Source organism: Alligator sinensis, unplaced genomic scaffold, assembly GCF_000455745.1.
Source record: "Alligator sinensis unplaced genomic scaffold, ASM45574v1 scaffold178_1, whole genome shotgun sequence".
In the NCBI taxonomy this organism is placed as follows: Eukaryota; Metazoa; Chordata; order Crocodylia; family Alligatoridae; genus Alligator; species Alligator sinensis.
The window spans coordinates 2,504,618-2,514,889 of record NW_005842031.1 but is presented as its reverse complement, the minus strand read 5'-3'; the positions used below and the strand labels follow the sequence as shown (position 1 = coordinate 2,514,889).

The 10,272-nt window shown below is 40.2% G+C and overlaps 1 protein-coding gene across 4 annotated transcripts in view; it reads right to left on the bottom strand.

Moving 5' to 3' along the window:
* Window positions 1-10,272, bottom strand: part of GPATCH2 (G-patch domain containing 2) — a 256,646-nt gene that overhangs the window by 62,229 nt on the left and 184,145 nt on the right. The window contains exon 9 of one of the 4 annotated variants that reach the window (XM_025202575.1): window positions 3,501-3,610. The exons of the other annotated variants lie outside the window; for them this stretch is intronic. Coding sequence (XP_025058360.1) covers window positions 3,537-3,610 — 74 coding nt within the window. The 3' untranslated portion in view covers window positions 3,501-3,536. The remainder of the gene's footprint in view (window positions 1-3,500; window positions 3,611-10,272) is intronic. 4 annotated transcript variants of the gene reach the window in all.

The window sequence follows — 10,272 nt, the reverse complement described above, 5'->3', positions numbered from 1 at the left end:
CTGCGTTTCTTGGGGAGAGGGCGGGGGGATGTAGGATGCAGGTGCAGCAGCACTGGGAGTGGGGGCTCTGCCCTGTTGCCACTTGCCCAGCCAGGGTGGTGGGGGGGAGGGGACATGGGCGGAAGGGGCAAGCGGCAGCAAGGCATAGCCTCCGCTCCCAGTGCTGCTGCGCCTGCATCCTGTGTCCCCCCACCTCCTCCCTGAGTAACGTGCCCCCCCACCCTGGGGCACTCCACTTGGTACTGGCTGCCAATTAGATATCAAGCCATTGATTATTAGTCTGAGCCTGATGTGATAGCTAATTCCCTATCCACCTTACAGTCTATTCATTCAGCCCATACTTCCTTAGCTTGTCTGAGAGACGGTATCAAAAGCCTTGCTAAAATCAAGGTACACCACATCCACCAGGCTTCCCACATCCACAGAGCCAGTTACCTCATCATAGAGATGAGATGAGGCCAGGTTGGTCAGGCATGACTTCCTCCTGGTGAATCCATGCCAACTGTTCCTAATCACCTTTTTCTCCTCCAAGTGCTTAGAAATGGATCCCTTAAGGATCTGCTCCATGTTTTTTTCCAGGGACTGAGGTGAGGCTGACTGGTCTGTAGTTCCTGGATCCTCCTTTTTCTGTTTCTTAAATATGATCCATTTTTAAAGTTTGTTCATTGACCTTTCATATATTCTTGTAACCTAGTTTTCGGTTGCATGCCATGGGTTGAGAAATGCTGTTCTAGTGGGCCCAATTAATACTTTGATGCCACTTGGCTACCAAATCAAGTAGGGAAAATGATCCCTCAACCTTTCAGGTGTAAACAAGTAAAGCATTTGTACTAGCAAGGAGTTAATTAGTAAAACACCTCTGAAACGCCTGTGAAATGCTCCCAACAGCACCAAGACATTGTGCTTTAAATTTAGGGTGTTGTAGCATGTGACCTGTAGTACTTAATATTTGTGACAGGTCAAACAGCTCATTGTCCTGAGGCTAGCACAACAAACAGATGCTTGAATGATCTTAAAGGTGGATGGCAATCTTTTATGTTCAAAGTAATTGAAATCAAAACTCTCCTTTAATTTCACAGGAACAGCTGGTCAGCTGGCTGAATCTTGGAATCTCTAGTTCATGGCAGATTTCAATAGTTCAAAACATGATTTTGGAGTAGAACAAAGTTCTTTAAAATGTCATTCAGAATCGAATTCTGAAACATTTCTTTTCAGAAACACCAGCACGGTATATTTTTGCAATGACTATGTTCTCCAGGACTCCAGCTACTGCTAAATGAAACCAGCATGATTCTTGCTGATTTCCCTTAGCTGTTGTCATGGCTCCTACAGATGAAGGCTTCCTTTTCAATGACTGGACGTTTAGAAACCATGGGCTCCCTCAGACTCTGGCAGTATAGTAGGGCTGCCCTAGAGCTGTAGATCTGGAAGGCTAGGAATTCCTAAACAGGGGCAATCTGCATGGGTAGGCCTTCTCTCACCAATGTACCCTGCAACTTTGGGACATCTTGCTCAAGGCAGGGATTGCAGCACTTTTAGATACCTGACTATGGTGCCAGGTAGTGAACCTTTGTGCTGGATGTATAGCACTGAGGGCTTTCAAGTCACAACTTCACAGTAGGGAACAGAAGCTGAGGCCCCTGGCTATGGGGGACCTACTTCAACAAGTATGTCTGTCAAACTTCATTTCCAGAGCTTGTAAAATGTTAATATTAAAGTGCTATTACATTTACAGAGATTATCAAATATAAACCCCCATTAGAAAAATAGATAGCGCCATAGTTCCAGCATTTAGAAGTAGGAAATGTATGCATTCCCTGAGTGGAACCTTCAATCACTTGAGAGGAAAACTCAAAGTGGACTCAGGCACCATTGCTTTTTTGGTGACCTCATTTATGCTATCATACAAATTGCTTCACAACTGCAATTCATTACTCATAAGGTCACTGACAAATGAAAACATCTGCAGTAACCCCTATATTGCAGTGAGTGTAAAGTCATTTCCCAAAATGCATTAACATTGATGTTAGTTACCATGTTGGCCTGGCATAAAAAACATCCTTAAAAACCAAATCAGGTCTCAAAATTGCTTATGTCGCTTTGCTTTCACTGACTAATAGGGAATAAGGTTGAATGGAAAAAAAATCTCTTTCAGATTATAAAAGTGATCTTTCACATAATGGAACTACTCAAGTTTAATCCAATTTAACAGTTTGAGTACCTTGAGTACAACATATGTCATGTTCAAGAAAACTGTACTCATAGAGTTCATTGGAATGTTAGCTGTATTTCAATGTATGGCTCCACGTCATGTATTGTAGGATATGTGTATTATTAGCAGAAAGTGACTGAAACTGAAAAGCCAGAATCATGTGTGTACTAAGGCTTTGGCACTTAAAAGAATATTAGATGTTGGGAAAGTATTATGTTTACTTCAGAAGTGGCAGAAGGCTCTAATGCATCAGAATATTTGAGAGTTTTTAAAATACTGAAATGTAATTAAGACAGTGCTTGTGAAATTAGCATATTTTTCCTAAATTTTTGAATCTCTGAAAGATGATAGAGATATGTTCTTTCCACCTTTACTAATCACCATTTCTGAATGTAGACACAAGAAATTATTGCACCCTGATACACAGTTCTATGCAAAGTTATCCAAGCTTCAACAGATATGTGTTATAAACTAATCTTGAGGGTCATAGAAGGTATCCTCAGAAGCACTGGCATAGACATTTAAATCCAGGGTGTGCTTTATACACCAGGCTTAACCGAAAAATGTTAGTCCTGTTACTTCAAAGAATATCCTTGCATCACTGAAAATGGTATCTACTTTATATGATAATATGTTGAAACCATGATATAGACCAGTTTTGAGATAAAGACAGTGAGAAATAACACAGCTCACTAAAACAGAGAGCAATACTCCTAGGAATTGACAGTGAATCAGATCACTGGTGTCCAACTCTGACAACAGCAAATGTTTCAAAAGTAAATGTGGACAAGTATGGAATAATCTGCCCACCAGGGAAGGAGAATAATCTTCCACATCTGAAAATTTATTCTTAATTCAAGTCAGGTAATGGTTGCATTATCTATCTTATCTACTAAAACTGTGGCCATTATTCACGTACTAATTGTCAACTAGATCCTGTGGCACTGAGTTTCATAGTCTAGCCATGTACAGGAGCCTTTTATCACTTTTAAAGCTGTTACATTTTACATTTCTTGCTTATTATAATGAAAAAAGTTAAAATAGGAACCTCCACATTTACCTTCTGTGCATCTTTTAACTAGTGGTCATTCTTGCTCACCTCCTCCCTAACCTATACATTCATAATTGTTTTAAATATCTCCTTGCATGGAAATCTCAATGTGCCTACAATTCCCTTCATGTGCATAGGCTTTTTATATTTCTGTTATACCCCATACAATTTTCCCTTCCTTTTTATACAATATTACTGAAATTATTGGCTACATTATTCTATATATACAATACATACCATATTGGGTTGATGGGTGGCATTCCAGGTTGTGGCTCAGTTTAACTGATATAAGATGTTAACTCTGCTGCTCAGACACTGGTTTGATGAGCTGAGGTAGGAATTCTCTGCTGGTGAAAGATATCACAAGGATCTTATGCCAGTGCTACAATTTGAAGCAGTAGACTGCAATGGGCTAGCATTTTATTAGATAATCATAATTTTCCCTATCCTGCATGCTGAGTAGAAAATGTGATTCAATGGAAAATTGAGCCTTGTTACAGAGGAAGAAGTCAAGGCGCTGGACATTTTTAGATACATGGACCACGTCCAAACGAATGTGGACATTTGTTTCCCTGGGGACAAGCAGCAGCTGCACACCTTGTTCCATTGCTAGTCGTCCCTGTGGAACACCTGTGTCACACGCCCTCTGGAGCATGGCAGGTTACCTTGGGTGGGGTAGGGGAGGCTGGGGCTAGCACTGGCCTGGCCCCAGCAGCCTTTCCTGGGGTCCTGGGAGCCTCCTGGGGCTGCAGCAATGGCGATCCTGCTGTTTGGAGGCTGACTGGAAGCTGGGGTGTGGCTCTGGCTGGCCAGGCTCTGGTTTTGGGCTGTGTGTGCTCTCCCTGCATGTGCCACCCCGCTTTTGTGGGTGGGTTTTTTGACCCTGGGATCTGAGGCATCACGTACCGCATGGCTGTGCTTGTTGGGATGCAGCCATGTAGTACTTACCTTGAAGTCGACCAAGCTTATTTACATGCAGAGAAGCTCTAATCCTTCCAAGGCTATGGAAGGAATTCTGCTAACACATGACAGGCAAATGAAGCTAAGATGTTTTCTAGCTTACAGAGTATCAGAATCTCACAGATTCACATCATCGGGTCCAGCCCCGCCTGCTCTGGGCAGGAAAGACTGCTGGGGTCAAATAACTCCAACACGGTGTGCGTCCAGTCTCCTTTTGAAGATCTCCAGGGTCATATGACAACTGCTGACTGCAACACTAGAGACAATACAGGGCCCTGGCCCAATGAAGTATTGCAAAACCAGTACTGTAAGTTGCAAATGCTGAATGTTACCACGCAGCACTCAGACTTTTCTGGAGTACTGTAAAAATGTTAACTGAGAGAGGCACTCCTAAAGAATTAAAACCAAGTTAAATTGGACATTTCTGTAATCAAATGTACAACAGAATAACCTTTTATTTAAATAACATTTTAATCAATTTAAAATATATTACAGTGATTAATATTCCTTAGAGGCTAATTCACAAGTGCAGAATCCAAACTCTCCAAATACTTTACTTAAACTTCTTTAAAGTGATATCAGTAGCCAATTCAGAATCATTTTAAAGCATTTTCCATAAAAATGCAAAGCTTTACACTAAACCAAAAGGATTTTTAATATTCTATTTTCAAACAAATCCTAGTTTACAGAGATTTCTATAAAATCATTCTCATGGATGTATCTGATTGATTTTACAGGATCTCACAGATTTTCAGTTGTTTCTTTTAAAAATCCATTACTTGTTTACAATCAATGTCAATACAATTCTTGCTGAAAATATCTCCTATATAGAGGTTATCATAGCAGGGAAGGAGAGAATGCTATATGTAAATACATGCCCAAGCATTTCCACTATTATTTACTATTCTTCATCACCTTGTCTTCCAGAAAGTTTCATTTTTTTGGTTAAATTTTTCAGACTTACCGTTAAGCTGGGGCTATTCTAGAAAAGGTTTGCTGACAATTTAAACAGCATAAAACCTCCTAGCATTGATGAAGGACACAATTTCTCTAGCAAAATAAACTATCATGACAGCAGCATTTCTTTGCCAGTATAACTGCATCTACATGAGGGTTTTTTACCAGTATAAAAGTGCCAGAGCCTCCCCCCACACCTCCACCTCAGCCCCTCCTTCACACTTCAGATACCAGTTTCTAGTGGAGACCCGATTATAATTTGTATTTTGGAGCAAATCAAAGTGTTGTGGAGGAAGGGGTAAAGCATTATATAAAAATTACATTGGAACCTGTTCTATATTTGAGTACATTGAATACAATGCTCTCCCCTTCACAGCATAGTTTTGTCTGGGAATTCTTTACTCTGTTCACAGGGGGGTTGGTTGTAGCCATGTTGTTCTAAGGACATCGGCAGACAAGGTTCTTTGGGTAAATTCGATAGCTTTTATTAGACCAACTCAAATTGTTGGAAAAAAATTTTTAGCAAGCTTTTGGGCACAAACACCCTACTGAGGGAGCGTCTGCAGATGGTCTGTGCTCTTCTTGGATGGAGTGGTAAAGCAGCCAGAGGCCAGTACATATGCAAGAAAGCCAGTAAAATGTAAATGGAGGTGGTCAGTAGGTGAGGGAGGTGGGGAGGAAGGGGAATGAATGTAGCTGTAATCAAAGGATGAGAGATGGGTGGGGGGGGTGGGAATGAGAATAGCTGGTAAAAACACCTTAACTTCAGTTATGCAGTGAAACCCGTTGTCACTGTGGAAGAGGGTGGCACTATCCCTGGGGAATGTTGTGAGGGGCAAAAGCAAGAGAGAGATATCCACGCTTTGTAGTGAGGAGGAGGGGGTCCTATGGTGTAATGAGCTTTAATAGCTGTGCAGAGCAAAAGTGAAAAATTGACAGCAAAATGTAAGTCACCTGAGTTCAGAGCTAAGGGAACCTCCTCCTCTGAACTGCACCTACGGAAGATTCTGTAGTGGTGGTTGAGAAGCATCTATGGAGTGCTGACGAAGTTATCAAAACATATACAGTATAACCTCATAAATCCGGGTATTAAACATCTGGAATTCTCGAAAATCTGGCACTTGAAAAAATATACTAGATCAGGGAGTAGTGGTGGCTGGTCTTGGAGCAGTGGAGGGGGAAGCTTGCACATGGCGGCCACTGCTGCCATCCATGTGGCACTTCTGTGTTGGGACTGGCTGTCGCTACCCTCCCCTTGCTCCCCCTTTCTGCAACCAGCCACTGCTCCGGTTTTAAAAATCCAGAATTTTCAAATTTCCGGAAGGTGCTTGGTTCCAAGGTTGTACTGCACTTTGGAGAGAAGGAAACGTGTATTTAAAAAGTCTTGGTCAATAGATCAGATCATGACATCAATAAAAATAAATGTAAATGTACAAATATCTCAACAGAGGTAATGTCTTACCTTTGAGTGTTTCACTAAGCAACTTTAACGCTCATTTACCTTAGTTATCTATAGGTAGATAACTAAGTAATCTTAGTTAAGTGTAATTTATCCTGCTAATAGATAAAAAAGAAGGGGAGCACTGGTAAAAAAAATTAAGCCTTGTAATACAATAGCTCCAACTTGCCTGGGTCCTATTGTTAAACAAGATATTAGTTCATTAATTACACTGCACAGATGGATGATGTTACTCCTCTCAGTAGCAGAGGTATCGGAAAAAGTAGCTTAAGGAACACAACTTTCAAAACAATCATGAAGAATGAAATCTATAATTTATTGTATTACATTGTGGTTGTGTTGTTAGAGCAACGCATTTTACACAGATTGTTTAGCCATTTTCTGCCATTCTTCTGCATTGAAAAAACCCCCAACACACCCATTATAGAAAGACAAAATGCAGGGACAAAAATGTTAAAACAATGCGTTTCCTGTTTCAACAAACACTAAAAAGGAAGATGCTGCCAGCAGTTGCATACTTGTTTGTTTTATTAATGGTTAGTGGTTCATTTCACAAAACTTTGAAATACATTGGTACAGGTAGCAAAACTCAATATAGATTATACTAAATGTAACCATTTTTCTTTCACTAAACCTTCCATAGGCAGAATATTACTGATATCACTTGGACTACTAATTTATCAAACACCCAAATGGAAAGAATCAGGTGAATGATGGGAACTCTTAGATACAAGCTGGTCCCATATTTATTAATAAATAGATATGCAAAAGGAAAAATGACTTTAATGTGACATCTAGTAGCAGATATTACATCAAAAGACTTGTGTATGTATTTTAAAATAACATGAGGCAGCACTGGAGCAGGGATACATGTTATCATTATAAATATATGAATGGAAAAACCTACGTAACAAATGTTTCTGTGCTTTGAAATGGTGATAGGTTTTAGCAGAAGTTCAAAGCCAACTAATATCTCCAGAAAGTGGCTTGTAAAACAAGTTTACTGGGGAGCTTTTTTAATGCTAGCTTTAATTACACATACTCACACTCTTGGAGCAATTGTAAACACTAGCAAGAAGCTTAGGAAAACAGAAATTAAAATGGTGTTGTGAGGTAGGGAAGGAATTTCCTAGGAATTTAAAGAAAAATATCAGTACATTATTAAATGTTAAATCCTTTTCCTCTACTGCTTCTAAAACATAGTGCTAACTGTCAGTTTTAACATCTGTAGGAATACGAGTTGGAAGCAAACTGGTCATATTTATCTCTACATAAAATCAATCTGAGTAGTCTGGATGTCCACTAGTTTCAGTTTAATAGACTAATTTTAAATTTAAAGTAATATGTATTAATACTCTAGCTCTGATTCTTCAGACCTGTGATCAAGCTGTTTTCTCCATTAAAGAAGTTTATTCCAGTTGATTGCATCAGCGCATACATGGAAACAGGTGAATATGGAGTGGAATGAGGACCAAAGAACTTCTATTCTGGCATTTATTTGTACATTTACTGGATTTCTAGGTTCTCCCTTAAAATAGGAAATATTTTCAAATAGTCTTAAAACTGTAAATATTTGTTTCTTGAATTACTTCAAGTACAATAGGTTGCATGGAAATACTAGGAATAGTGCTGTATGTGCCATAGTTCTAATTACTAAACAGTAATTCATAGCCTCAGAAATCTATCATAATGGAGAAGGTGGAAAGGGGGAGGGAATCCTCTAAAGCTTCACAAATACAATAATGGGAGCCTACAACTTTTACTTAATAATGCCATATGTGCTATCACTACTCCAAAAGTTGTTTACAATACCAGTGGTTGACTCCTACGTAGTACTGAGAACAAGTCTTGGAATTTTACACTTCACTGCCCTTTCTGAAGTCTCGTGAATATAGGAGAATACCAAATTAGATAATCCACGTATCAGAAGTGACATACGTAGAATCTACTCTTTGCTGCACAATCCAAGATTCTTAGCTCTTGGCAATTAGCTGGCACTTCAAGTTTTGGTCCTAAAATGTCTTCAAATATTTCAGTAAGGTTAGCTGTACAGTGTAAGTCTGAAATGAAAAAGCCACATTATGGTGCGGCACAGAATGATCCATAAAAAAGTATGCTCTTGCTAATTAAACACTGATGTTAAAAACAAAACAACAAAACTGTAACCAGGCAATTTAAACACAAAGCAGTCTTCTTCAATTTAGTGAACGTTAGATTAGCATAAAAAATGACATCAGGCACTAACCAGCTATTCCACATCAGCTTGATGTTAAACTAACAGTGTAAAACTGACCAAAGCCAGGTAATACCAGCTCTGAGAAAGTGAAAATATTGTTTTAGAACGAATTTACTGCTTTCTATTCCAAATACTTACCTTTTTGTCCTAGTATGTTGTCTGCTAAAAAATAAGTGAGGTTGGGCAGGAGACAGGATTGTTTATAAAATACTGTTGAAAGGACATTACTGTACTTTGTAGCCACTTGTGAACAGTCCCTCTTCTTTTCATCCTCACAGTATTCTTTGCAGGAAGCTGCAGGGTAGGGTTTTGTATTTGAACTAAAATCACCATCTACCATAGTTACTCGAATACAAGACAAGGTTTTTGTCCCCAGTTGGCACAGGGGAAAAAAGCCCCTCATCTTTTAATTGCATACAAGGACATTTCACTAAATACATTATCATTAAACTGCTGCCAAAACCAGCATGTGCTCAGTAATAGAAACCAACCATGAAGTTGATTAAATGCAGGCAACACTGAGCATGACTATAAAACACATGCCCCATAGGCCACATCCAGACAAGTGTGGCTGTGCAGTATATGGCACCACAGACACGTCCGCAGTACCACATACTGCACACCCAGCAGTTCTCTGTGCCGCAGGGCAGCACCATGGGTTTTTTTTTGACCCCTGGATATTCAGGGGTGAAAAAAAAACCTGTACAAAAAAAGGTGGAGCAGTGCATGTAGGGGCAGTGCATGCCACTTAAAACTGGAGCCTGGCCAGCCAGAGCCATGGTCCGGCTGCCAGCCAGGCTCTGAGCGGCAGGATTGCTGCTGATGCAGCCTTAGGAGGCTCCCAGGACCCCAGGTAAGGCTGCTGGGGCTAGCCCAGTGCTAGCCTCAGCCTCCCCTACCCCACCCAGGTTAACCTGCCATGCCCCAAAAGGCACATGGCACAGGTGTTCCCTGGGGACAACTAGCGGCTGCACAAGGTAAGCCACTGCTAGTTGTCCCCAGGGAAACAAACGCCCACATGTGTGGACGTGGCCATAGTGGGCAAACATGCTGATAGGAACCTACCGAAAGAACAGGTTAGTGTAGCCCATTTGAATAAGACATATGGTAGTTCCCTTCACTGTTGACTGTTTTAATTCAAGAGGAGCCATGACATTTCTAATTACTGGGGGCTTGTCTTATAATCAGGGTTGTCTTCTATTTGAGTAAATACAGTACTTCAATGAGACCAGAATTTGACCCTTAGTCCACTGAACAATGGTTTCCTTCAATTTTATTATACAAGTGAAATTTGCTCTACATTGCTGGCCAAATAGCATCCTGGCAGCTTGATGGGTTGATGCTTGATGAAATTACTCATGCTGATATTAGATACTGATTAAAATGCTTAATGATCT